At 39.0% G+C, this 26300-nt stretch overlaps 4 protein-coding genes and 1 long non-coding RNA gene across 7 annotated transcripts; 3 read left to right on the top strand and 2 right to left on the bottom strand.

Annotated features, from left to right (window-relative positions):
- Window positions 1-34: 34 nt before the first annotated feature.
- Window positions 35-2323, bottom strand: rnaseh2c (ribonuclease H2, subunit C). The gene is made up of 5 exons (XM_063876020.1): window positions 2197-2323; window positions 1629-1783; window positions 1064-1176; window positions 810-929; window positions 35-256 (listed from the first exon to the last, which is right to left on the bottom strand). Exons 2-5 carry the CDS (start codon window positions 1780-1782, stop codon window positions 233-235), a joined length of 411 nt encoding a protein of 136 aa, XP_063732090.1. The 5' UTR covers window position 1783; window positions 2197-2323; the 3' UTR covers window positions 35-232.
- A 610-nt stretch (window positions 2324-2933) lies between these two features.
- Window positions 2934-8468, top strand: LOC134859403 (seipin-like). Of its 2 annotated transcripts, none has more exons than XM_063875872.1 (10): window positions 2934-3062; window positions 4436-4688; window positions 4799-4877; window positions 4966-5109; window positions 5216-5251; window positions 6250-6384; window positions 6466-6563; window positions 7220-7280; window positions 7435-7492; window positions 7585-8468. In XM_063875872.1, exons 2-10 carry the CDS (start codon window positions 4438-4440, stop codon window positions 7629-7631), a joined length of 909 nt encoding a protein of 302 aa, XP_063731942.1. In that variant the 5' UTR covers window positions 2934-3062; window positions 4436-4437; the 3' UTR covers window positions 7632-8468. The 2 variants fall into 2 exon arrangements, with proteins under 2 accessions (XP_063731942.1, XP_063731941.1); XM_063875871.1 differs by having other exon boundaries at window positions 7151-7280.
- A 219-nt stretch (window positions 8469-8687) lies between these two features.
- si:ch73-22a13.3 (inositol-trisphosphate 3-kinase B) lies at window positions 8688-14726 on the top strand. 2 transcript variants are annotated; one of them, XM_063876510.1, is made up of 8 exons: window positions 8688-8730; window positions 8910-9788; window positions 11148-11232; window positions 11527-11740; window positions 12187-12391; window positions 12503-12604; window positions 12821-12892; window positions 13322-14726. In XM_063876510.1, exons 2-8 carry the CDS (start codon window positions 9609-9611, stop codon window positions 13571-13573), a joined length of 1110 nt encoding a protein of 369 aa, XP_063732580.1. In that variant the 5' UTR covers window positions 8688-8730; window positions 8910-9608; the 3' UTR covers window positions 13574-14726. The 2 variants fall into 2 exon arrangements, with proteins under 2 accessions (XP_063732580.1, XP_063732581.1); XM_063876511.1 differs by lacking the exon at window positions 12821-12892.
- On the bottom strand, window positions 11548-15555 carry LOC134859796 (uncharacterized). The gene is made up of 3 exons (XR_010165161.1): window positions 15251-15555; window positions 13314-13545; window positions 11548-11709 (listed from the first exon to the last, which is right to left on the bottom strand). It is a non-coding gene; the product is annotated as an uncharacterized LOC134859796 (long non-coding RNA).
- Window positions 15394-25669, top strand: nxf1a (nuclear RNA export factor 1a). The gene is made up of 22 exons (XM_063876508.1): window positions 15394-15732; window positions 17551-17610; window positions 18000-18210; window positions 18601-18790; window positions 18883-18966; window positions 19077-19181; window positions 19316-19396; window positions 19541-19610; window positions 19889-19977; window positions 20137-20244; window positions 20354-20463; window positions 22757-22793; window positions 23227-23295; window positions 23408-23463; window positions 23599-23706; window positions 23845-23903; window positions 24007-24122; window positions 24234-24276; window positions 24376-24454; window positions 24892-25074; window positions 25174-25234; window positions 25326-25669. Exons 1-22 carry the CDS (start codon window positions 15663-15665, stop codon window positions 25362-25364), a joined length of 2028 nt encoding a protein of 675 aa, XP_063732578.1. The 5' UTR covers window positions 15394-15662; the 3' UTR covers window positions 25365-25669.
- Window positions 25670-26300: the final 631 nt, after the last annotated feature.

Raw genomic sequence — 26300 nt, 5'->3', positions numbered from 1 at the left:
TTGTGGACATGCCGTTTCAGTGAATCACAGGAAACATTATCTTTGAGTTTTATTATTTCACTACAAAAGAAAATATACAAAAATATAAACACTTGTTATCTTCAGTCGTAACACAACTACACTGAACTTGTAGCACTTCTTTCACTTTCTATGGTAAGTCGTCATTAAAATGTTCAATCGTGACGAGCTGAGGAGACTCCATCCTTCAAGATCAAATACGTTTTCTCTCTCTTCAGTCTTCTACTGGCCCGTGGATCTGTTGAGAAAAAAACATTTTCCTTCATTTTAACAGCACTAAAAGATGAACTGAACTTGTGGGACATATGTTACTGTGAACATTATTGTTAGTAAATTTGTCTACTGAATGAGGCTTTGAATTACACCTCTCATAAAGATATGTGTACCAGGACACTACTTAAATGTTGCTCCATAGACTGTCTTGTGAACTGGACATAATATACACACTTTACACTTAACATTGTACATTTATATTATGTTTTATTTTATTTAATATTCCATTTTCATTGCACTATTTGTACATCTGTATATTTCTTATTTTTATTTCTAATTATTTGTTATGCTTCATATTGCATTTTGCTGCTGCAATGAAAAAAATTCCCAATTTGGGATTAATAAAGTATTTCTGAATCTGATTCTGATTCTGAACAACCTCTGAAACAAAAGCCACTGTTCATTTCACATTGTTGAAAGTGAATAAACAGAAAAATGTTTCATGAGGTCACACAGATTGGTCTTGTCTTTGATTAAACAGCCTTCTGTTAAGTTAGCTACAAAACAAAATAACTCACCGCCTCAGCCAAATCTGGCCAATCCATTGCCATCACAACGGTATCGTCAGAGTTTGGTGGCGTCTCCAGGTTCCAGTAGATCAGCTTGTCAAACACAGATGCTACTTTCACTGTCCTGTCCTGAAAACACATGTAAATGACTAATACGTACACACAGTAACAAAATATTTACCAAACTAAAATCAGATTTTATCCTCAGTGCAATCGGAGCTTTGCCTTGTGTTTGGCTGAACCAGCCTGATAAAGATATTTACCTCTTGGTCAGAGCCGGGCTTGTTGGTCTCTTTCAGCACTAAGCCAGTGTAGCCCTGTGGACAGATGAGCTCCTGCCCCTTCAACCCACGCCCTCTGAATGATACGGTCTTCTCTTTAATGAGAAAAATGTACAAAGGATTGTTGTTAGAAGCAAAAAAAAAAATGATCTGGCATTAAATGTTAAGCTATGTTACAGAAGGTATTAAAGTGTTAAAGGGTTAGTTTTACTATGTTTGCTTTCTATGTCTTTAAGTGAGCTCAGCTTACTAAAACATATTACAAACATGTTGATATACCAAAACAGTACTAACATTTCAACCTTTAGATACACCTTCTTTGTGACTAACTACATCAAAGCCCCCTCAATCATTTTCTAAAAACTGTGGATTATACCTGGTCATAATAATGCTGTTTTTTGTATTTTGATTAGAAAAATAACTTAGGCCTTCTGTTATAATGTTGACCTAACTGACCTACATTTGTTTTTATCTCCATCGTTGTTTTCTGTAAATGGCAGACCAGCAACAATCGGCTTTGGGCTACTGTCAGAGAGGTTGAGTGTACCTAGTTTGCAGTCTTTGATGGTGGCAGTGAGGTATTGTGAGACCTGGGCCGGTCCATTATGTTCAATCTCACAGGGCAGGAGGTGGAGTTGCACTCTCTGAGCCTGGCCCACAGAGGACACATTAACCCAGGTAACACTGCTGTTACAGGACATGCTGCAATGAGAAGACATAAAAGGACAAAGCACATTTAAAACCTGAAATGTCTTGATGTGATTTGAAACATGTGAAAAGGTGATGTACAAGTTGTAACATGCACTGGCTACAAGAGAAAGCTATTTCCCCCCCATTCAGAAATACTATGATAATTTATTAACTTCAGGTCCCACAAAATCAACAGACAGTGTATGAATATGTATTTTAAATACTTTTTTCATAAGCCTTCTATGAAATGTTAAGGAGATAAATTGTATCAGAAGAAACCAGCAGACATTTCCTTAAATAAGAAGCACGCTCATCCATTAAATATTTGTATCCTATGAGCGTGTTAACTTAAATCATCTTAAACGTTTATAAACACGTTATTAAGTGTCTTAAGTATCTGATAAATAAATACAACTGCGACAAACCTTTAGGCAGTTTTCCAACTGTTTTTGTGAAATGAATTTGACCTTTTCCGGTTAGTGCCAGCCGCTGCCTGTAATTGGACAGAAGCGTCTTCTTCTCCGCTGCTGGATGTTTTGGCGGGTTTTTTCTTCTCCACTAAGGTATGTCTCCCCCTACTGGATGGATTATATTTGACCTGTTCTGCTTTTCTTACATCTGCTGTTTTCTTGATTCTTTATTTTTTTCCTTCATTTTATAAGAGCCAGTATCAATCTTTAACATATTGTTGTATCTGAACTTCCATCCATCCATCTTCAGGTATTTAATATTCAAAATATGGCATAAGTTCTTTCACAGTAGCTGAATTATTGTCAAAATCAGATAATTGGGGATTTATCCTATAGACGTTTAAAAGGAAAACTCCCTAAACTTGAAATATAAGTTTCAGATGAGGTCCAATGATCACCCAACATTGCCATAGAAGGCAATGTATAAATTAATTGTAATAATCCCAAAACAAGTAGATGCTAGCATTGTATTTTTGATAACACATCAGTAGCTTTAATTTTCTGTAATTTTACTCTTTCTTCTTCTATTTTGTCCCCTAAATATAAACTATATAGGGTTTTAATAATATGAAGTATAGTTCTTATACACTGTTCAAGGCTTGGCCTTATGGTCAGTGTCACGGGTTAACACTAAGAACTCTGTTCCAGTTGGCAGATCATCTCTCATCTTGTGGGATGGACTAAACCCGTCCAATGGCAGCTTTTTCAGCAGCCGAAGTTATTGAAGGATCACAACATTTAATCCAGACAGGGTCAAGCTGTGGATAAAGACGCTTCAGGGAAAAGAGAAGTGATTTCCTAACTCTCACAGTTGGCCAGAGGTGAGTTTTCTATAACAAGATCATTCTGTGGCAGGCATGTTGCTGATGAATATCACATGGATATTTAAAAAGACAAAACACATTTTTGATTTGCATTGAAATGTTACTTAAGTAAAAGTATGGACAGTTAGTATAGTCAAGAAAATGTAAAGAATTGAAAGTAAAAGGGCCTATTGCAGAAAGATGGCGCTGTGACTCGTTTACAACGCTTCTTTTGTTTAACCACTATTACAAAACTCAAAATGAATGATAAAATAATAAAAAAATGGAAAATAAGCAAATCCACATTTGTGAAGCTGGAAACTAGAAATGTTTGACACTGAAAGTATTGAAATTGTTTTCCTTCAATTGACAAGCTCATCTCTATTTGTACATTGTCATAGATTTAGTTTTATTTATAACATAAACTCTTCCTTCTTCGTAAATGTGTTGAGTAGAAGTTGAAAATGGCATGAAAATGTACTTGGCTACTGTATTTATATTTGATCACTTAAAGTTACATGAAATGACAAATTTAACAGCCTATACAAATACAGAAAATAAACCATCAATCCACTAACAATATTATACAGTACATATTTTGTCAAAACAAACAGATTTCTTTTACATTTTTCTTAGTTGCTTCTTGTCAGTAATGAAGTCAGAGCGGCAGTTGACTATTGACACAGATGGTTTCAGTCATCTGATCCTAAAGGCCTCTGCTTGTGACTGAGATCAGACTCAGTGGTTTCACAGCCATCAGTGCTATCAAGTGGTGCTTGTTTCCTGACATCATGAAATCCTCAACCACATTTTTCCATGAAATAACACAGCAGTAGCGGACCAAGTTTGACTTAATCACCGATGACTCATGACTTCACTTGGACTTGAGCCTTCTGGCCTGAAAATCAGAAAGTTGACCATTAATTCACAGCTCCCAATCAAGTCAGAGGATAGAACCATCGACCACTAATGTTACTGAACTCCAGTGAAAAATTTACCAAATAATTTCCTTCCATCCTAAAAGTATGACATCAACATGGTCAACAAAAAAATCAAAATAAGTAATTGAATGTGCAGGTCTGAAATGGCATGACATTTGGTGATATTTTGGACTGCAAATCAAATTTGAATGGTCTTTTCTTCAGGGTCATGATATGCAGTAGAGGGCAGCATTCAGAGTCTAAGTAGTCTGCTAGTAAAGGTCTTTTTATGTAAAAAGTAGCCTTTGTACAGGGGTTGCCAACAGGCGCCCAGGCTTGAAACTTACTTTTGCCTTTCAAAACAAATGTAATGCATTTAATGTTGTTTTTATCAACTGTTCAAGGTAACTCTGTACTGATCTTGTATTTAAAAAAAAAATCTATCTACTCTAATTGTTATTTTCTTTTTAGATATGATGGGTAAAGACAGTGATATGCGTCCAGGAGATGGAGATCCTTCACCTCTAATTGTTGGGGCGCTGCTGGGGCTCAAGGATGCTGTCGTCACATGGATATCACGTGCCCGTCAGATAGTTATTCGGGGCTTTGCTTTGTTCTCCATTGTCTTTCTGCTCCTATGGATTGCAGCCTTTTTATACGGCAGCTTCTACTACTCTTACATGCCCAAGGCGGTCTTTTCCACACCTGTACACTATCACTACAGGTGTGTATGTTATATCTGGCATCAGACATAACACAGATTGTAGTTTATGTCTGGTAATGTTCTCTTTCTGGCTTTTACTCTTACTTACTCTTTCAAATTTTTGTTTACAGGACAGACTGTGAATCCCCTGCCTCTTTTTTATGTTCTTATCCAGTGGCCAACATTTCTCTGATGAGGAATAGCAAACATGTATGTATGAATGTGTCTCTGCCTCAGTCTGTGTATCTGCATCTATCCCTACTCCCATGAGTGTTATTTTTTTTAAATGTACATTCAGGTGCTGACATTTGGCCAGGCCTATCAGATGTCTCTGCAGCTGGACATGCCCGACTCTCCTACCAATCAGGAGTTGGGGATGTTCATGATAAAGACAACCTGTTTCTCTCGGGAAGGAGGGCAGGTTGCCTCCTCTGCTCGCTCTGTGAGTTGTTGATTTGTTGACTCCACATGTGTGCATTAAATCAAATAATGCTTTGTTGTTAGTTCATGCACAATGATTCACTGTTGCATTGCTGTGTACTTCTCAGGCAAGACAACTGCTGTTCGCCTCCAGCTCTCGCTTTGTGAGTACAGCGCTCACGCACATTAACCTTTAATCACTCAACCTGTTTAGATGACATTGCTTGTGCTTGCTGCAGAGCCACAGAAGGTGATCTCAGTGCTCAGGTGATGGAGATGTCCAGACAAACATGTGAATGTATGATTGTTAAATGAAATAGATTCTTGTAGTACAGATCTTCCAGTAAAATATGATGTGTACACAAGGGATACACGTCATATTTAAGCCCCCAGCATTGGTGGTACTGCCGGATATTTGCATCCCAGTTCATTCTTTTTCTCTATTGTTGTTGTTATTTTTGTTGTTATTTATGTGGAAATGTGTTCCTTGGAAATGGGATATAACCTACAGCAGCTTGAGATCTCTGACTTAAATGAATCAGAGTGTTTACAAAAAGAAAACTAAACAGTGCTTTTATAAATACTACTTCTTTGGACTTCAAACATTATTAAAGAGGTGTTCATATGGTTTATTTTAAAGGCTGCATTTTTGGTTGTTTTTTCATAACGTGTTATTACCCTCACAAAATAGTTTATTGGAAGGACTTCTCAGTCACATACACTGCCAGAAAGAAACCTAAAACCTAGCCTAGAACTGAGGCAACACAAAATGTTTAAACAAAAGAAGGACTTTGCAGAACTAATACAGTTTATAACACTAGACAAGGGGAGTCCACTGACGTCAGTCTTTTGTCAACCTTTATTAAACATTAAACATAACCAAATCATTGAGTTATACGCAAAGGTAAAGATTTTGCATGTGTGTTTACTCTATATGTGTGACAAGCTTTTCATATGTTAATAGCAATGCTCTTTATGAAGAAAAGCTCTTAGGTTTCATGTGGTCTGGTCTGATATACTCTCAGTTTATGTCATAGCTGATAGAGAGGTTCTTATTTTATGTAATCTGATTAAGTAATCCTGATTAAATGTAATCTGTTACAGACTGAAATAAATTCTTGACAGTTCTACGTCTCTGTGATTGTGTTGCCCTGCTGAACAGAGCATGCTGCGGTACCGTTCAGAGCTGCTGAGGTCTCTGGGCACGCTGCTGTTCTTCCCGGCCTTTCTAACCGGAGTCTCTGAGCAGAAACAAATGCTGGAGGTGGAGCTCTTCTCAGACTACACCGACGACCCAGTGAGTCCTGGACTGCTTTATTGACGTGTTAAAAAATGTCATGTGTTTTGTCGACTAAAAGGTTTGTCTTCATATGTATAGTATCTCCCATCGGCCTCTGCCATCATTGAGATCCTCTCCAGCAAAGTGCAGATCTACTCATCCCAACTCTACGTACATGCTCACTTCACTGGTATAAGGTAACATCTGTACCATGTTTTAATTTAGATCTGAGTACATATATAATGATGAAACAAGAAGAAAAACAGATTTATTAAAGAGACACAGTCAACCCCAGTCACATGTATTAATGTCAATCCTTTTAGAGTTCCACAGAGTTGGAGCTATGGAGAACATTTGTCCCTTCTCTTGAATATAATGGAACTAAATGTCACTTGGCCATTGGTGTTCAAAGCCCCAAAAAATGACATCTGATAAGTTGATACGATACTATAATAATTATTTGTCGGATCAAGTCTGACATTTGACTTGCATCAAAGCAGCATCATTTGTAAACAATGACAAATATTAAGACACAATATAAGGAAAACAAACATTCACTGAAGAAGAGCAAGCTCAATGACCCTCTAACGTACATTAGATTTCCTGCAGGAACTGTTTTATATCTACTAAACTGCTCCTGCTTACAAATAGTGTCTAGTGTAGTTCCTGCATGTTGCTAAAAAATATCAAGTTCTTTGTGCATGTCTAAATAAAACATATATACTCTATGATATATTAATAAAAGTTATAATGAATCTTTAATCTTTTTATTTTTTTCTATCAGATATTTGTTGTTCAACTTCCCCCTCCTCTCAGCCGTGGTGGGCATATCAAGTAACTTTTTCTTCCTCAGTCTCCTCTTCGTCCTCAGCTATGTGAAGCTGCTGTTCAAAGAGGATTGGGCACCAGTGCAGGTGAGAGAAGAGGCTGTTTCTGCAGACAGCTGCAGCTGCAGGGCTGCACACTTCATGAGTTTGGTGTTCAATGATAGTGTGAAATATATTCATCTTGGGTGTTGTGTCTCAGACTCAATTAGCTCTGAGTGCATGTTCTTCTGCTTGTTTACAGCTCAGAACAGATGGTGGTCAGAACAACCACCAAGAGGATGAGAGTGATGCTGCTGAAGGTATGAAACCACATGCTGAGAGAATGTCCATGTTATTTAAGTTTTTTGCATAAGTCATTTGGTAATGACTAAAGGAATATATCCCTCGATAGGTACAGCAGAGATGGTGGGTCCCTTTCTGATGACCCCACAGAACTGAAGCCGGAGAGACCCCATCTGCACTGTGGCGACAACCTAGAGCTGTAGAACAGACAGGTTCAACCACACACTTAATTACATGAGACCTTTAATAAAGAATAAGTAGAAAGATGCAAGGATGAATACTTGAGAGACAAGGCTGAAAGTTACTCAGAAAGCACCCACAGACTTCTGAACCTCTCTGTGTTTGTCTCACACTGTTTCAACAGTTTCACTTCATACACATCCTCAATGTGACTTTTTTAATACTTTACACTTTTGATTAGATCAATACAAAACTATGCAACAATTCAACAATATTCACTAAAAAGACATTAGAAAGTAAATAGGTATACCAATACATACAAAAACATGCATTATTGAAATAATCTGATTAAAGGCCTTAATTGTTATTTATTGTCTTATTTCAAGAAACACTATTTTCCATCAGCTGCAGCTGTGTGAAATGCAATGTTGTAGAACTGTTTTATTTGGAATGTAAAGACTGTCATTCTGGCAAAAATATCACTCTGTGCTTAGAACCTGCTCACTCCATAATCTCTTTACTAACTGTCCACCTCACAAATATTGTGATGTTTTGTTATTTTGAAAAAGTTTGTGTGCTTATCTCAATGCAAGTATGATGAGAATCCACATTTTCACAATAGAAATATTAGAATTATAAAAGTAATTAATGATGTTAAATGTTTCAAAACTTCTGGCTGGACATCAAACCCTGTTTTTGCTTCTTTCCACTACAAGAAATATATAAATACTGATTTAGTTTTTAGTAATGGCTGCATATTCTTTCTTAGGTACGTTCAGGTAAACTGTTGCAATAAAACCTTAAATAAATGTTTCCTCAGGCTTTTGTTTGAATCTTTTCAGAAAATATTGCCCCTAAAAAGTTAACACACAAAGTGCACTCTCATAATTGGAGAATATGTTATAATGTTTCCATCCTGCTATCTGACGTATTCCTGGATGTCCTCTTGGAGCTTTGGAAACTTAATGACGTCACTGCATGCAAAAATGTTGCACCACCAGTGAGAACGAGAGAGGGATGTAGCGCACAGAGATCACAGCGCTTTCTAACAGGTGGCCGACACATGTAAGCTAAGGTAAGTTAGCCACATGCAATCATTTGTAGTTCTATATTTCCATTTGTGTAATTTGGAGAAAGCTTAGAAATATTGCTGTGGAGGATGTGTTCAATAGGAGTTTAGACTTGTAAATTAATTTCCTTAAACATATTCAAAACTGTGCATCTTTTGTAAACATTTCCCTGTTTTTGTAAAAGCACATGTGTTCATGGAGTAGAGGCGCACACCTATGCTCACACACTGGACTGGGAGATGGACATGATGACAGATGATAACTACATGGAAGGGTTGGAGATGGAGACGGAGAACCAGCCAACAATGGATAATGACTTTTCTGCCAGACTATCAGATAAGACGTACCAATATCCAACAATTAGAGAAGGGACTTCTAGTAGCTGCAGGAGGGTCAAAGTGAGATCCAGACCCAGACTCCAGTCCACAAAAAGCTTCCCCCCTTATAATCAGTGTATAGGTGGACTTGGAGAGGACGGGGATGGGGATGATGAGCTCTATCCAGAGCCTAGCAACGTGACGAGGGGAGACAGGAATGACGTCTTTCAAGGCACAGAAAGAAACGAGGACATTGAATTGATCCCAAGATGCGCAAGGGATGAAGTAAAGGAACACTGGAAGCTCAGGAGGAAGGAAAGGGTGGGAGAGAGCGATGAAGTTGATACAGATGGATTGGAGAGATGGAGTGGGAAAAGAAGAGTGGAAGAGAAGAGCGAGTGTGAGGATGGGAGAGGGAAGGGGGCACAGACAGCGAGTGGAAACACTGCAGGGGTAGAAAAACTGGGATTGAAGAAGTGGAGGAAGGGACTAAGAGATCAGCAGAGGGGGAGATCGAGGGGAGCAATGAAACCCCAGAGAGGGGGGATGGAGAGCCCGAAGAGCTAATGGGAATGAGAGAGGGCTCCACAACTCGTCAGTGGTCCTCTCCACATCCAATCCTCTCCAAGCTTCTGCACTCCTCCTCCGGCTCCTCCGGCTCCTCCATCAACTTCTCCTCAGCAGAGAGCGATGATGTCTTCAGTGAAGGAGAAGATGTTGGCTCTAAGAGGAGGGCCTTCAGGAAGGTGAGATGCAGTTTAACAGGTTTGTTGCATCTGTGAGCCCAGTCTTTGCACCTTCCATGGCAAAGGCTTAATAAAACTACAATTCTCAACTGTCATTCACACCTGTGGTCCTGCTGATTTGCATTGGCTTGAAAGAGGACTTTGACAAAGTCAGATTTGAATGGTGTTTGCATGCCTGGCTGCGGCTGCTGTAGATATGACAGTAGAGGTGGAGCAGGCAGTGGGAGTAGGACTAGGGAGTAGATATTCTCAGTATTTGCATTGTTGTACATAGTAAGCCTGGACTAAATAAAAGAGCGCTACATAAAAAGGAGAACTAACATCTTTAAAACATTTTATCTCTGTGACCAAAGTATCAACACTACGGATTGAAAAAACATCTGTAACGGAAGGATGTTAAATATGATGTAATGCTCTAGTCTACCTTTGCTTCCCTTGTTTATTTTTTTGGTCTGGTAGCAGCTGCTTTGAGTATATACAAAACAGATCATAACTGTCGTGGTGTGCGCTTTTTGTAAAAGCTAAACACACTGACACTGCACTAACAGTTTTAGATGTGCACAAAGGACTTTATAGGTGTTTGTACCATATATTGAGCTCCAAGAAATGACTCAGTCCGAGATATACTTTCATAATGTGGCGAGCCTTAAAATTACACCGTTGAACATCTCTATAGGCCTATTTAAGTTATTTAAATGGTCACAGTTGCAAAAGCACATGTGTAAATAGTTAAATGAGTAATGGTTCCAGACAATTAAGCTGCTTCAGTTTCAATGTCCTGGTGATTTTCATGCTGGGTCACCGTCACATCTTATTGGGAAAATATTAATATATTACAACAGAGCTATCATTGTTAATAAGACCTGTGCTTTTCCTACTACTGCTGTGAGGTAGACCTGTGTGGAGTCCTCAAATGGTTCATATGAAATGACCCTTACATAGGCTGCCTATAAAAAATCTAAATTGCCATGTTTAAAAGCTGGATTCAACGGTATGATCAGGTAATCCTTTACAATGTGACTTGAATCTACTTTTAATTTGTCCCATATCAGGGCTGATTTTAGATCATTATTTGTAATGATTAGATAACGTAGCACCAATCGCTGACGATCAAGCCCTTGTTGTTTTTACAGCACACAGTATCATCACAAAATCAAGTTCCTGGTCAGGCCTTGGGCCTTTCCACTTCCAGAGTGAACTCTGAACTACCTGCAGGGGAATGTGTTTCTCTGTGTTCTTTAAACCTGTGGACTTAGATCTTATCTTCCTCTTCAAATACAATGCATACTAGCAAAAGTGTGTCTACCTGTTGACCTTGCATAAAGATTTAAACATAATCGCCTCTTCTTTTGGGCCTAGAGTCGCTCCTGGAAGACCTACCTGACAATGGTGCACTGGTCTCTGCGGCGGCAGGGCTCCTGGGTCCAGCTGGCTGGACATCAAGGCATGTTCACCCAAAACAGACACATAGAAGTACTCAGAAACTACTGTTTTCAAGTTTAGAGATGAATATGAGAAAAGATCTGACCACTTAAATGGTGTAGATGAATGCAACAACATATTTCATCATTTCAACAATCTCTTAGTAAAGGTTTCTCATCAAATAAAATATAGATCTAATATAAAACTGCAATAGCTTAGCTAAAGTTAAAAGGAAAAAACACCACAAATTATGACATTGGCCTTCTTGTTTTATTAAACACATTTGGATAGCTAATACTCCTAGTGTCATCACCAGGTAATTTCCAGCTGAGTGAGGGAGGGGAGGTGTTGAAACTGTACTGTGAAGTGGAGGCAAAGTGTCTGGACTCCCTGATGAGAGATGCGCTGAGGCCCTTCGTCCCACAGTACCACGGCTGCGTCACAAGAGGGGAGCACTGCTACATCCGCTTGGAGGATCTGCTGAGTGGCCTGAGGAGACCTGTCATCATGGATTGCAAGATGGGAGTCAGGTAGGCTATGGAGCAAATATTTGTCTTTCTACCAGTGGTGACCACATGTACTAAATCATACACAGCAAGACATAGAAAAGGCAGTACCATCTCTTTTAAATAGGAGCAGATTTTGATTTGCTTTATCTTTGTTTTGTAGTTGTTTTGTGTCTCTGTGTAGTTTAACCCCTTCTAGACATTTGTGTTTCCTCGCAGGTGCTTAGCATCTCTTAGTCGTAATACATTTCTTTGTGGTTGTATTTGCAGTTTCTTTCTTATTGGTACATGTGTCTTCCAGTGACATTTTGGATCCCTTGCCTTATGCCTGCTAGAGTTGCTCATTGGTGTCAGTCTTGCAGGCGTTTAAACACCAATCAATAATTGTAGTAAATAGTTGGTTAAGATCACATGAGGGTCTGAGTGGTGAAAGCAGAGTGCTTTTAAAAACATTACGCTTTCTTTCTCAGGACATACCAGGAGGAGGAGGTGACAAAAGCCCAGACTAGGGTCACCCTTCGGAGTGACATGTACCAGAAGATGGTGAAAGTAGACCCTACCGCTCCATCAGTGGAGGAACACAAACAAAAAGCAGTGACCAAGAGTCGATACCTTCAGTGGAGGGATACAACCAGCTCTACATCCACTCTAGGCTTCAGGATAGAGGGCATCATGGTAGGGGTAAAAAGCGTCACAGCAGGAGCGTTTAGGAAAAAATGCCCTTTTACCTGGATTGTTTTTTTGTGACATGCCTGTGCAGCTGGTTATGTTTTCTGTGTGACTCAGATGGAGGATGGCAGTATCCAACGGGATTTTAAGAAAATTCTGACTTTAGCTAAGGTTACGGAGGCAATGCTCTACTTCACCCGGAGTCAGCTGGATATCCTGGTCAGTTTTGTCTGTCTGTTAAACACTAGTTACATTTCAAGGGTCGCTTTTTGACCTCTATTAAGTTGTTTGTAGTTGAAGTTGTAAAATCCTACTCCTCCCAATTTACCTTTCCTTTTCTTTTTTTTTAATGTTTAATCTCTAACATTATTCCTTTACCCTGTTATGTAGTATCTGTGACTGCTAAATCTCACTTCTGCCCATGTGTGCACTCAGAAAGCGTACCACTCCAGACTCCTGGCCCTGAGCGAAGCACTGAAGAATTCACTGTTTTTCCGAACACATGAGGTTGACTCAGAGACAAATATTATCATTTAAATTACCCCTTTAAATCAAATTGAATTGATAAAGGGATCTGAATCTACATATTCCTCATCTATTTTACTTGTTGATATTCAACCAACTTGTTCTTCATTTTGATTTTATTTACCTTTATTATAAAAATGATTGTATTCTATTATGTTCATCCTTTTCAAGCTATAGTTTGTGTAAAACAGGATTAAGGCAGGACCCTTATATTTAGACTGTGTCCTTGTTGATGTTGCTATGCTGATGTTTAAATACTTTATTATCATTTTGTATCTTATTTAAACTGTTGTTAATCTCCATGTTTAGTACCTGGCGCTCATTGAAAACAAGATCTCTGAAGTCTTGAGGGGTCTATGCTCTTATTACATTATTAAATGAATAAATGTGATATCTGTTTGACCTAATCAGGTGATTGGCAGCTCGCTCCTCTTTGTCCACGACCACAGCAGCAAGGCCAGTGTGTGGATGATAGACTTTGGGAAGACGACCCCTTTGCCTGACAGGCTTGAGCTCCGACACAACATCCCGTGGGCCGAGGGGAGCCGAGAAGACGGCTACCTCATTGGTCTGATGTCCCTCATCACTTCTCTGAGCCAGGCTATCAGCATGGCCTCCTCTCAGCAGGAGGAGAGCTGCGGAGAAGAGCAGAGTGTTGCATGAAGTACATCAAGAGTTGTGTGGGAGACTGACAGACTATATTCAGTATCAGATGGTCAAATCACTACTGTTACACTTTGAACTGTTGCATCGTTTGATTTACTATCTGGAGGATGCACGGCAGATGAGGATTTGTTTATGGGGGATCTTCCATCAAAGGCTGGGGAAGAGGAATAACGACGTATACATTTAATAATATCCATGGAAATTTACTGTGATGGTTGTCTGTAAATTGTACATCTGGCATGTACCGTAAAGGCAGAGACAGTGTTTAAAGACTTTTCGTTTCCTATCTTAATATTTGTAAAGGACCAAATACCATAAACAAAATACATACTAAATGTATTGATATAAAAATATGATTACGCTTTAATTAAGGATTTTAACTATTTAACCTACATATCATGCAGGTCAATTTGTTATTTTTCCTCTTAAAGGCTGTACAAATAACCATTCTAATAGTTAATTTAATTTCACTTATATTACACATCATATAAAAGACAGTCCAAGCTAATGGAAGCCTGTATTTAATGTCTTGATTCGTAAGTCGAAAGATATTCAGTATACATTTTATAAAACAAAGAAAAGCAGCAACTTTTCATGAAGGAGGCTGAAAACATTGAACAATTCCGTTTTTTATTGTTTCAAAAGACTTATCGAATAGACCCAGGTGAACATGCTTTATCTGTAATGATCGATAGAATGAGACAACATGTATAATCAACATGGGTGAGGGAAAACCCAAATATAAAAAGTATTTACCAGATACAGCTAAGAAATATTTGTGTTAGTCATGATGTAGGTTTGCTCCCACAAATGGGAAATTATGTTTTATGAGTATTCTACAACTAAAATTGGTATCATATGTATGAGGCCCAGTGCATACAAAGTGAGAGGCTCTCTCTGACTGTGTCTGAGAACAGATGTGCGGACGGGCATGTTCCAGGATGTAGAGAAACTGAGCCCACAATAGTGGCATAATGCCCAGACCTGGCAGCAGACTCAAGGGAGGCCAGGTGTCTGAAGCCTGGACCATGTGTATGCAACTAACTCAGAATGCCCGAGCAAATACAATGATCTGATGGGGTTACCTCAACCTGATGGGCGTCAGGGAGTGGAAGGATGTACAGCCTAAAATAAAAGAATTAGAAAGTAATCTGTTCATAGCCATCCTTTGTTAAATGCCAGACAGGCCTAACCATTTGCTTGCCTTTGTCCTCACTGATCCGCAGACAGGATGCCATAACACAAACTGATCTCATACTGCTCTGGTTGGTAGTCATGATTGATAAAATAGGTGAACAGTTTCCTTACCATGGGGCCCCACTTTGTTACATTCATATATGTTTTGTAAAATAAAACATACAAATACATTCAAATAGATTGAAGTACTAGTAACATAGTATATCTATACATGGGTGACATATCCCACTTATTAAGTATACATTTGACTGAATATTTCAATATATTGCAGAAGAACAATCAGATTATTATAACAACATGGAATGGTACCTTGAAATAACTAAATGTATTAGGATTAGATTAAATGAATTTGGAGATACAGGTGTACTCGATTCAATCACAGATCAACAAATTGTTAAATTTTAACGATATCATCAAATCCAGAAGCAATACTAAAAGAAGAGCCGTTTTGGAGCCGAAAGGGCTGGATGGCATTACCTTATCGAGTCAAATTATCCGGCACATTAAAAAGCGCCGCAACACCGGCGTGATCCAGTCGGGTGCAAAGTGGTACTAGATGGCTGCGATTGATTTGGTTCGTGCTGGATAAAAGTTAGCGGTACAGTCTGACGAAACCAGCAGGGACCACAGACAGGGACAACTGTTGCCTATAAAATCTATATAATATTTATTACCGTGTTAGTAGAAATTGTTAGGGAAATACTGTTGGGTATTGTCACGGGATTCCGTGCTAAGCTAACCGTTTAGCTAGCTTAGCAACACTTTACCGCTCATCTGACCTGGTGAAGTTGTAAGCAAGTGATCGACCACGTGGATATCTTTCTCTTTAAATGCTTTCCTGTATGTTCCTGACACGTTCCCGAAGACTGAGCCTGAAGAGTTTTCCCGGATGGATCTTGTGAATTTATCTGAGAGAAGCTACCCAAACCTAGCTGTCGTGACACGTGTCTTGGATGACAGTAGGTTTGGTTGATTTATATCTAAGGTCATAGCTGTGTAGCCTAAATGTAGGTCGTTTTGCTTAGTAAATTCGAGTAATTAGGAAGTTAACATATACATCGATAGGGATACATCCGACATGGTTTACCAGTTGAATATAATGCATATATAAAAAATGAAGTAAAATTGGCCCTTTCACTGCTGTAGAGCCCAAACTGTGTAGGCCCACTGTTAGATTGGCGATAAGTCACGAAAAGGGACACCACTGAAGCCTTTGGCAAATGGGAAGGCTCAGTGCAGGAGTTGAAAACACCTAAACATGCAGATTGTTTCAATTCAAAGATGTATTGAAATTGTTAAAATTCAAATGACTTTATTTTTTTGTCAAAGAGTGATGCTGGTATAGCTGCTTTGTTGAAACCGCCTGTACTATTACTTTTCAAGTATTTTGGCAAAATACACAAGATGTTTATAAGCAGTAGTGTAGTCAATTAAAGTACACAGATATCCAAATGAATGTAGTACCTGTATATTTATGAGAAGTAATAAATACTAGAATCATAAGGAATTTACTTTGGTGCATTTATGCCTAACATTGACATAGGAGATCATTAAGTACAAAAGTAAATTAAAAACATTGATAGAGACATAGGCGCCGATTTATGTTTCTGCCGGTGGGTGCTCTAAAAAGTTTAAAGCCCGACCCTCGACAATCTCCGTGTGTGCGGTTAAATCTCCGTGGGTGCTCGGCAATCTCCGTGGGTGCTCGGGCCCCGAAGCACCCACGGTATCGGCGCCTATGGATAGAGAATAGAATTAAAATGAATGTTTAATAAGAACATAACAGTAAATGCTATTTGGAGGTAGAATTATATCTCGGGCTCACCCTCGCGATCTAATAGGGTTTTATTGACACAAATATTTGCCAGAACTTAATTAATGAGATTGTATTTTTTAATGTGTTGTTATTATTATTATTATTATTATTATTATTATTTTTATTATTAATAATAATAAAAATAAATTGAAAGCATAATGAGCCATTATGGCTTCCTACATTCACAAATACACTAACCTGAAGGCAATCGGCAGAAAAGTGCTGTTTATTGACTTATTGTTATTCTTTCTACGTTGGTTACCATAACAGTCAACGGGGGAACCCTGGGTTGAATGCTGCTCAGCTTTCATCCGTGTGTCTGTAGAGCAAAATGGGGACATTGAATATAGCATTGGAGTTTATTTAATGTCGTCCAATATCTAACTAAGTTGCTGGACATCCCTCATTATGTCTCTGCGTTCACTGGACCGAACTTTTCCACGTAGGTTTCACAGTAACACTTCATCAGCTGGAACTAACCACTTATATCAAAGATAACGTTAGCCATGCTCAAATATTGTATTGTTATGCATTTAATTGTGTGAGTGTATTAACAATTCGACCCCAAATTCAATAGGTTTTTGTTTGGAGTCGCCGCGTTGTGTTCTTGCCCCGGAAGAGACAGTGTAAAACGTTTTATTTCCGCTGTCTTTTCAACGACCAGACCGAAGGAGAAGCTAGCTAGCTAGCTAGCGTTGCCACATGCTATCAGCAAACACTGTGCTCGCCATTGTGTCTTCTCTGAAACTACTTCTTCCATAGCCTTTTGTTTTTGGTTCGTCAAAGAGAGAATCGAACCCCTGTTGTGTTTCCCCCCGAAGTGCTGTGTTGTAGTGGTTTTTATTTTATCTAACGCGTTTCCAGAAATATGGCGGACGGAGGAAACTACTACAACGGTAAGAGCTATTTACTTGAGCATTTACCACGCATCTGTTGTGCTTTTTGTTCCGTGTTTCTTCAGACCGAGGGGAGTTTATGGTGAGGAGAGAGGTCAGGAGCACTGGTTGCATGGTATTTGGAGGTAAACTTAGGCTCATCCTTGAGATCTAATAATGTTACCTAATAGATAAAAGTATTTACCCAGAACTGAATTATTACAGTTTATTATTATTGTTATACTAGAGCATAGCTTATAGTCTTTGAACATAATTCATTAAATACCGTTAATGTGTAGGTCAATAAGGAATGGATTTTTTATTTATTTGAGATGTTATAGATAACTCATTTATATGTTTAAACTGCAAGCAGAATAAGAAATTATGACTCCATACATTCATATTTACCTAGACATCTTTGATTTATGTTGTATAATTTTGATATGTTTATTCTTTTTATTTGATTGAGTATGTTCGTGGTGTGACATTTTAATTCAAATATAACTCATATTTGAACACTTTTCACTTTTTTTAGAGCACGATGATAGAACTGGACCACAGTTTCGCAGCCGCAAAGGAAGAGGCCCACACAAGGCTCGGTCATATGACAGGCCCCGTAGGGACCAGCAACGGGGAAGCCACTCGGGAGACTTCGGGGGTCCTGGGCCACGCTCTCGTTTTGACGATACTGACGTAGATGTAACTATGAGTGACAGCTCTCAGGACAACAGCTCTCAAAACAGATTGTAAGTAAGGGTGACCAACCATGTGTGTGTTAGTTTAACAATACTCAACAATACCTTTTTTTAAATGAAAAGAAGCTATTTTTTTTGTTATGCACTTAATGTAAAGTGAGTGACAAACAGACAAAAGACCTAGTTTCTTTGGATCTGTTTCAACCGCTTAGAGGCATGCTAAGATACTAGAGTCATTCAAAGAAAAAGAAAGTAAAACAAGTGTGACTAGTTTTCACAGTTTGCAAACCACTGAGAATCATATACCTCTGGAATTCATTTTTTTCTGGTTGCTGGCATGAAGTTGATGCACATTCAAACAGGTCTTAGAGCCTAAAAAGGAAAAGTGAACGATTTGGTGACACCAACTAAAGGAGAAATGTTTCAATGTTTTGTATTTAGCACCCCATATGGAAGACCCGCTGGGAGAGGAGGAGACCGACACTTTGAAAGAGACAGGCGACCAGGCAGAGGAGGAGGAGGAGGAGGTGGAGGTGGAGGAGGTGGGAGAGGGGGAGGCAGCTTTAGAAGAGAGCGAGGTGGAGGCAAAAACGGAGCAGGGAAAAGCCGTTCAGGCTGGTATAAAGTAACGGTGCGTATTATAACAGTGTGCACTGGTCTTTCCATGCTTCTGACTCAAAACCTGTTTAATGAGACCTTATAATCGCTTTGTTTGTTTGGCAGATACCACATGGAAAAAAATATGACAAGAAATGGTTATTGCCAGCTCTTCAGAGCATCTGTACGGTTCCCTACAGTCCAGTACAGGTGAGGTCCAGCAATGCTTTTTATTACTATTACGTTATTGATTACACATTTCAAGTAAAGTATAATGAAATAAACTATAATTATTTCTCCTTCTACTCCCCTCTGTCCAGTACCATGTTGACCATAACAGGGCCCATTTTTATGTGGATGATTGTTCTATTGCCAACGCTTTGCACAAATGTTCTCACAAGATCACAGACTTGGATGGATATAAGGTATGTTGTGTTAATAGTGGAACTCTCACACAAATGTATTTTTTTTAAGTTTGTTTCCTTAATGAACATTCTTGTTGTGTGCATCATCAGATCATGTTGACATGATGCTACATAATGTTTGTTTTCCTTTAAAGGTGGAAGTTCATGTCAACCCCAGTGCACCACCATCCTTCCTCCAGACTGATCTGAAGCCTGAACACTTGGAGCATCTGAAGGTGAGCAGGAGAAAGTAACAAATTCTCTGAAGGCGCTTGTCCGACCCATTAAAAACATATTGAAGGATGTTTCTATTCACTGTGCCAAATATTTTTCGGTTGAGATCTGGCTTCTCACATTTTTCTCTTTTTTGTGTTTCACAGCAATGCATGGCAAAACGTTTTGATGGCTCCCAACAAGCTCTGGACTTAAACAACATCCGAACAGACCCTGGTAAAAATATTAACCATGTTTATATATATACTTAACCAGTTGTTACAAGTTCATATACAGGTGGGAATGTTCAGAAATAACTAATAAAACATTATGGTATTCACATACAAATAAGTATGCTGTGAATGCTCACTACAGTGTGGTTTGACATTGAGAATGCTAAGATGATACCGCCAATCTGGTGATTAAATTTAACCTTGCAGAACTATGACCTCACTTACAATGAAAATGATTTTCATGTATATGCTGAGTAATTTGTTTCCGATTTTATGTTACAGACCTGGTGTCCCAGAACATTGAAGTCATCTTGAATAGGAAGACGAACATGGTAGCTGTTATCAAGATCATTAAAGAAAACATAAGCGAGGTAAAATTAACATGGAAGGTGTTTTTTTAAATATTCATTGTGGTGGAAAGAGTGATACACTATTTGCTGTTACCTTAAAAAGGTGCTGGTCATAGCTCCTTTTTGTTAAGGTGATGAGGGAAACTGAATGTGCTTACACAAGTCTCTATCTCTTTTCAGCTGACGTGCTTGAACCTGAGTAACAACCGTATTCAAAAACTGGATGAACTCACAGATTTGGTTTCCAAGGCACCTAATCTGAAGACCCTCAACCTTTCCCACAATGAGGTGAAATTGGCCACTGTTGATCAAGAGAATAAAAACCAGATCCTAAACCTGACTTACGTTTTAATTTCCCCCGTATGCTAACTTGTTCTGTTTCTGTGTGCGTCTCTAGCTGAAGACAGACCGGGAGCTGGACAAGGTGAAAGGCTTCAAGCTGGTAGAGCTGTGGCTGAACAGGAACCCTCTGTGCGAGTTCTTCAAGGATCAGGCCTCATACATCAGGTAAGTCAGCGATTTTTAGGGGGTGAGGGTAGAAGATTTTATGAAGGGAAAACAGTGGTCTGACAGGGTGTGTAAGTGAGGGTGTATGACAAAAATATGCAGCAGCATGTACAAAAGAAAACCAAGCAAGCCTTTGTATGCGTCTCTGAGATACCTGAACGATTACTGAAACTGTAATCTAACAATCGAGGATGCACTTCAGGACTAATCATAGCCTGCTAACGTTCCCCATTAACTCACTTTATTTCTTATACAAGTGTGGCGAAATGAAAATCGTGTTCATTCTTAATCCATTCAGAGCATTCTATTTTTGGGTTGTTTTACATGCTCCTTCCAACTTGTGATTTAGCATTTCCTTTTCGCCCTCAAAACTAAACTTGTTTTGCTTCCAAAAGTTGCTGAGAAGACCTCAATCACAAGAGACTTGTTATCTTTTTCAGCTTACTTAAACTCTCCAGTATTAACAGCCATCTTCTCTGTGGGACACACTTTCAAGCTTTTGTCACTTTTATGGTTCTCGGTGATGCTTTACCCAGCACTCCTCTCCTGACATCCTGGTTTGTTATCCCAGAAACTGCTTTAAAACACCATTGCACTACTAAAGATATAAAACTCTTAGCAGAAACACTTAAAAAACATACAATAAAAAAAACCACCTTCAGCTTGACAACCCTTTAATACAATTTACTGCTTTCAAAAATGTGATTCCAGGGCAATCTCTTGAGCAGTACTGTAAAACAGTGTAGGTACTTTTAATGAAGAGAAGGCAATCTACAGTTGAAAGTGAATGAAACAAAGAAAAGCCACAAACAATGAGTTCCCCTCCCCTTGTAGCACCTTTGCCCACGCGGCCCACTGTATCAGGCGAGTATGGAAGGCTGGATAGCTCATGACGGGTAAGATCCCACCTCAAAATCCCGGGACGACCTAAGGCAGGCACAGTCACGATTACTCGGCCTCAGCCCCTGTGAACTCTGACTCACTGAAAAGACAAAAAGAAGATATTAAGAAGATGGGGCTCTACAGAAAAAGCTGTTGGGCTGAGGTGGAGGGGGATGCGTGTCATTATCAATGACCAGCAATGGGCCAAAGAGAAAGCAGTCTCTGTCTTCGAATAAGTTGGTCTTCTTTGGACGGAAACGGGCCTCTGCTGTTCAGAGAATGAAGTGGAGAGTACGATAATGCAACTGCCGACTTCAAAGGGAAACGTGTTCTGAACTGGAAATTGAGGTCCAGTTTGCCCAGTAAAGAAACGTGAAAACAGTTCCTCTTTCTCTTTGGGACGACTGTGACCAGTACAGAAAAGCTCAAATATAAAGCACAAAAAGACAAGCAGGAATTATCTCTCCAGTCCAAATGTTTAATGATTTTCATGTCCCTCTGTAACCAGAGGTGTTGACCTAAATCAAGCTTTCAAATTAAAGCTTGCAACATGAAGTCTTGTCCTTGCTAGTGCATAAATACCTTTACCTCAAAATTGATGGTCTAAAAGATGTGTAGCTGCTTTGTGTGTGCAGCAGGGGAAGAAACCAGGATGAGTGGTGGGACTGCTGCGTTCAGCTCACTCTGAAGCCTGCTTTCCTTTTTCCTTCAGCTCTTTTCTCAGGTTGACTTTCCCTTCTGGTAATGACTGGCTTACACGCCAACAGCCTTAATGGTTACTGATTAGAAATAATTATAGGTCACTTGTGCTGTGTTTGTGTAAATCTTAATTCATATTTTTTCCCCCAGAGTTGTTTTTGTTTTTAGTGGCGTAGACTCATCTGCTCCCGCACATGGCCAGAGTTTGGGGGGAGGGGAACACAACACTGGTGGTAACCACCTCTCTCCCAGTAATGCCTAACTTCTTTACTTTACTAATTCAAAAAGGATGCTGGTTCCTGCGCAGTCTGTTAGACCATGGGTCTGTGGTGTGAGTGTGTGTGTGTGTGTGCTCTTAGAAAAGTGTGCTTGTATTGTTCCCTATGTCAGATCTGTTTATGTCTCCATATTGGGGGAGAGGGTGAGTATACCAGCTGGTAAGTACACTTTGGGGAGGGATCATTCTTGTAGCATGAAACTCAAGAAATGAAACGAGCGTAAATCATAGTCCATCATTACTTGTAAAGATGAAACCCCACTGGCTTTAGTTACAAATGCATCGTCAGCCTAATGACATAAACTGAGGCACAAAATGACATTACACTGGTCAGCAGGAGTGACTGAAAGTACTACCATCAGTAATGAGCATGATTTTATTTGTGTGTTGTGTAGTTCTGATCATAACCCTCTCTTCATTTTTGTTCTGTACCAGTGCTGTGCGGCAGAGGTTTCCCCGGCTTCTAAAACTCGTAAGTCAACACGTCCATCTCCGCACTTCATCCCTTTTCAATAATCACCCACCCAAGTGCTATTGGGAATATTTTGTGAATCATGTCCGACATTCACAACACTGAGATGTTTTAGGGTCTGTCTGCAGTATTTATCCAGCAATTAATTGGAATAAATACATTTTGTGAAACACATATTCTGGGATTGTACAAACACTTGAAAGTTAGAAAGAGTACTTAATTTAAACTGTTGTGTTTTCAAACTAAGGATTCCGCTTAGAATTGCAAGTAGTATTCAAATAGTAAAAATTTGATTGGTGTTGATATAGAGGAATACAGTTGCAATTAATAGATAAACATTTAGAAAACTATAACAAATTGGATAATATTCGCTAGGGATCATTTCTCTTGTGTTTCTTATTAATTTTCTCCTTTTTTACATTTTCTTTTATAGGATGGTCATGACCTCCCCGCACCAATTGGATTCGATGTGGAAACCCCCACAACTATCCCCCCTTGCAAGGTTTCTTGTTTTATGTCGTTATTACATTGTGTATTTTTCCTGCCAACCTCTTCAACATCTCCCTTCAGGTTTCAAAACAATTAATATCTTCTTTATGTACCTAACAATCCAGGGCAGCTATTTCGGCTCTGATGATATCAAGGTCCTCATCCTTCGCTTTTTGCAACAGTGAGTTCTAACTTCTGTATTTAAACAATCTTCTCATAACAGCCAGTGCCTGTTCCAGAAAACAGTTTGTGGGCAAGACAATGACCTACACGAGCAGACAAAAAACAAAGTCAAGAGACGTGTCATGTGTTGCAGGTACTACAGTATATACGACTCCGGGGACAGACAGGCACTCTTGGATGCCTACCATGATGGAGCATCGTTATCCCTGACAACCCCTTACTCCACCCAAAACCCCTCCAGGTAAAAACACACCCAAAGTAGTTGTTGTTGTTTAAATGATTCTGGCTGTCTTCCAACCATAATTTCCCTGATGACACCTCTATATAGGTCTCTGAAGTATTCCCATTTGTTCCATCTGTCCCTCTCTCCTGGTTTTAGGAGCAGTCTGGGGGAGTATCACAAAGACACCCGAAACCTGAAGAGGATCAAAGACACCAGTGAGTTCATCTATTGAGCTGTTAAGATGGCATCTGATGGTTGACACTGAATATTTCTGTGATTCCTCCTAATGTTTCCTTCTCTGAATCTTGCCTTTCTTAGCGGTTCGGTTTCGACTTATGAAGCACACACGACTGAACGTGGTGGCTTTCCTGAACGAGTTGCCCAAAACTCAGCACGACATCGCCTCTTTCAATGTCGACGTGAACACCTTCACGGTGAGATCATGTTGGTTCTGTGAGACTCTGCTAGTACCTGTCATTAGCCTTATTCTCTCACTGTGAGTCATGTATCTGTACTAAACCTGCAAATATGTTTCCCATTTGCAGAACACACTACTATCCTTCACAGTGAGCGGAGTCTTCAAAGAAGGTGAGTTGTAAGGTAATCATGTTTTTATGTTTTGTTCTCCACGGTAAAGATGAGTGATGTTTGTTTTTGTTGCTAATGTTTCTCATGTTTGTTCTTCAGTTGCTGTTGATGGTAAATCCCGAGAGTCGACCATGGCTTTCTCCCGGGTTTTTGTCACAGTCCCAGCAGGGAATAACGGGTAAGGTTAGTGGGATGTATCATCTCCCTTTTGTCATTCACAAATGAGTAACCACAGTTGTGGATCTTCTAGAAAATAACCTGCTTTTTTCACCTGGATCTGGAAAGATATGAGCTTTATGTTTACATGATGTGAAAGATAATAAAATGTAAGACATTATTTGAGCTCTCTTTGCAAATAAGAAGAACAGAAACCCTAGCTTATTATCAGTTAAAATCCAAAGACTGAAGTTTGGTTTTGCATTGAGATAATTTTACAGTTTTAGAATGATGCTGCCATCTAGTGTTGTAGTTGGGTTAATGTAAGCGCACACACTGTCAAAAGGTTTGACATCTGCTATACAAATAAAGTTGCTTTGCCTCAAGTCATGCAATCACTTTACTTCACCACCATGAGATATCTTTCTTTCGTTCAACTTGGTTCTTTCTGTGCCATAGTCTTTGCATCGTGAACGACCAGATGTTCATCCGGATGGCCACAACTGAGGAGATCCGGAGAGCCTTCGTCGCCCCCGCTCCAACTCCCTCCTCCAGCCCCGTCCCCACCCTCACTGCACCGCACCAGGAGATGCTCACAGCCTTCTCGCAGAAGTCTGGCATGAACCTGGAATGGTCCCAAAAGTAAGCCTTATTTATGTGCATGTAGTGTTTGCAATGTTGCATGACATGTAATTCACTCAATTTAAGGTATATTAACACTTGTTCATTTTTTTTTTTAAGGTGTCTGCAAGACAATAATTGGAATTTCGAAGTAGCTGGGCAAGTTTTCACTCAGTTAAAGGTAATATAATAGTTTATGGTGCATCTCTGTTTTTCCATGCGACTACGCTAATTTATATCAAGCACTGACATGCTTTTTTCTCTCTCTCCAGGCGGATGGCAAGATCCCTGATGTTGCATTCATAAAATGAGTTGAATCACTGTTCTGTGAAATAAAAATTGCGGTAGTTTTATTTATGGATTTTCTTGTATCCTTTATATTTTTCCGTTATTTTCAACATTATGAGGATCAAGTTCACTATTTTGTTTTAACAGCCAAGTGTTTGACCGAAACATTGATTTTATGATGCTGTTCTTGGTTGTCATTGTTTTTGGTCATTTGTATAGAAATCACTACATGTGTTCATAGGATAAAAGTCATGGCGAGTGATTTAACTTTTGTTCATGTTGATTTGTTGTATTATGTTCAACAATAATAAAATATTTTGTTACACAATTGATTCATTTCACTTAGCCACAGCAAGAAAAACAAATTGAGTTTGAAATGTCTGTCTTGTCTTTGAACATGTTTTCTAAACAAATTCTCACCAGATATTCAGTAACAAGCATTGTCTTAAGCTTTTAATGTTCACCCTCAATATATGAAATTGGACCATTTGCTGAGTACAAGTGCGACATACTGTTGAAAGTTCCTGAAAAGAAAATTGCTATAAACTAGGTATCATTTTGAGTGCAACTAAATGTTTTCATACATTACTACTTTTTTTTAAATCACATTACTAATCTACACACAATGCCATTGATGGAAAAAAATCAAACTCAACCAAAGGTAAATGCATGAAACAAAGATTAAAAAGGTGTACCTATAGTTGCTATATAGCTAAGTACGCTTTTGGAATGGGTAGAGCAGAAAACCAAACTGGTGTCCTCAAAGCTCTTTTGTTCCATGATAAATGGTTTATTGTTTAGTGTAATAGTTCATAACTGTTTTGCATTACATTTCTTTAGTTTATTGAACAGACTGTGGACCAACAGTTACCATAAACAAATCTACAGTCACACAGACTCTATGGATAAAAGCACACATTTTCTCATAAGATGTTTAACAATTGTTTGAAGACAAACAA

This window comes from Eleginops maclovinus, chromosome 23, assembly GCF_036324505.1.
Source record: "Eleginops maclovinus isolate JMC-PN-2008 ecotype Puerto Natales chromosome 23, JC_Emac_rtc_rv5, whole genome shotgun sequence".
In the NCBI taxonomy this organism is placed as follows: domain Eukaryota; kingdom Metazoa; phylum Chordata; class Actinopteri; order Perciformes; family Eleginopidae; genus Eleginops; species Eleginops maclovinus.
The sequence above is the reverse complement of the archived record's forward strand: the minus strand, read 5'-3'. Positions and strand labels throughout refer to the sequence as shown.

Bases quoted from the DNA above. Each gene is read 5' to 3' on its own strand.
- rnaseh2c (XM_063876020.1), bottom strand. From the start codon at position 1,782: ATGTCCTGTAACAGCAGTGTTACCTGGGTTAATGTGTCCTCTGTGGGC. The intron at 930-1,063 runs GTAAATATCTTT...ATGTGTTTTCAG, and splicing joins AGCCCGGCTCTGACCAAGAG to GACAGGACAGTGAAAGTAGC. The intron at 257-809 runs GTGAGTTATTTT...TTTTCTCAACAG, and splicing joins GGCCAGATTTGGCTGAGGCG to ATCCACGGGCCAGTAGAAGA.
- LOC134859403 (XM_063875871.1), top strand. From the start codon at position 4,438: ATGATGGGTAAAGACAGTGATATGCGTCCAGGAGATGGAGATCCTTCA. The intron at 5,110-5,215 runs GTGAGTTGTTGA...TGTACTTCTCAG, and splicing joins TTGCCTCCTCTGCTCGCTCT to GCAAGACAACTGCTGTTCGC. The intron at 6,385-6,465 runs GTGAGTCCTGGA...TCATATGTATAG, and splicing joins CAGACTACACCGACGACCCA to TATCTCCCATCGGCCTCTGC.
- si:ch73-22a13.3 (XM_063876510.1), top strand. From the start codon at position 9,609: ATGGGAATGAGAGAGGGCTCCACAACTCGTCAGTGGTCCTCTCCACAT. The intron at 9,789-11,147 runs GTGAGATGCAGT...TTTTGGGCCTAG, and splicing joins AGAGGAGGGCCTTCAGGAAG to AGTCGCTCCTGGAAGACCTA. The intron at 11,741-12,186 runs GTAGGCTATGGA...TTTCTTTCTCAG, and splicing joins GATTGCAAGATGGGAGTCAG to GACATACCAGGAGGAGGAGG.
- nxf1a (XM_063876508.1), top strand. From the start codon at position 15,663: ATGGATCTTGTGAATTTATCTGAGAGAAGCTACCCAAACCTAGCTGTC. The intron at 18,791-18,882 runs GTGCGTATTATA...TTTGTTTGGCAG, and splicing joins CAGGCTGGTATAAAGTAACG to ATACCACATGGAAAAAAATA. The intron at 23,464-23,598 runs GTGAGTTCTAAC...CATGTGTTGCAG, and splicing joins ATCCTTCGCTTTTTGCAACA to GTACTACAGTATATACGACT.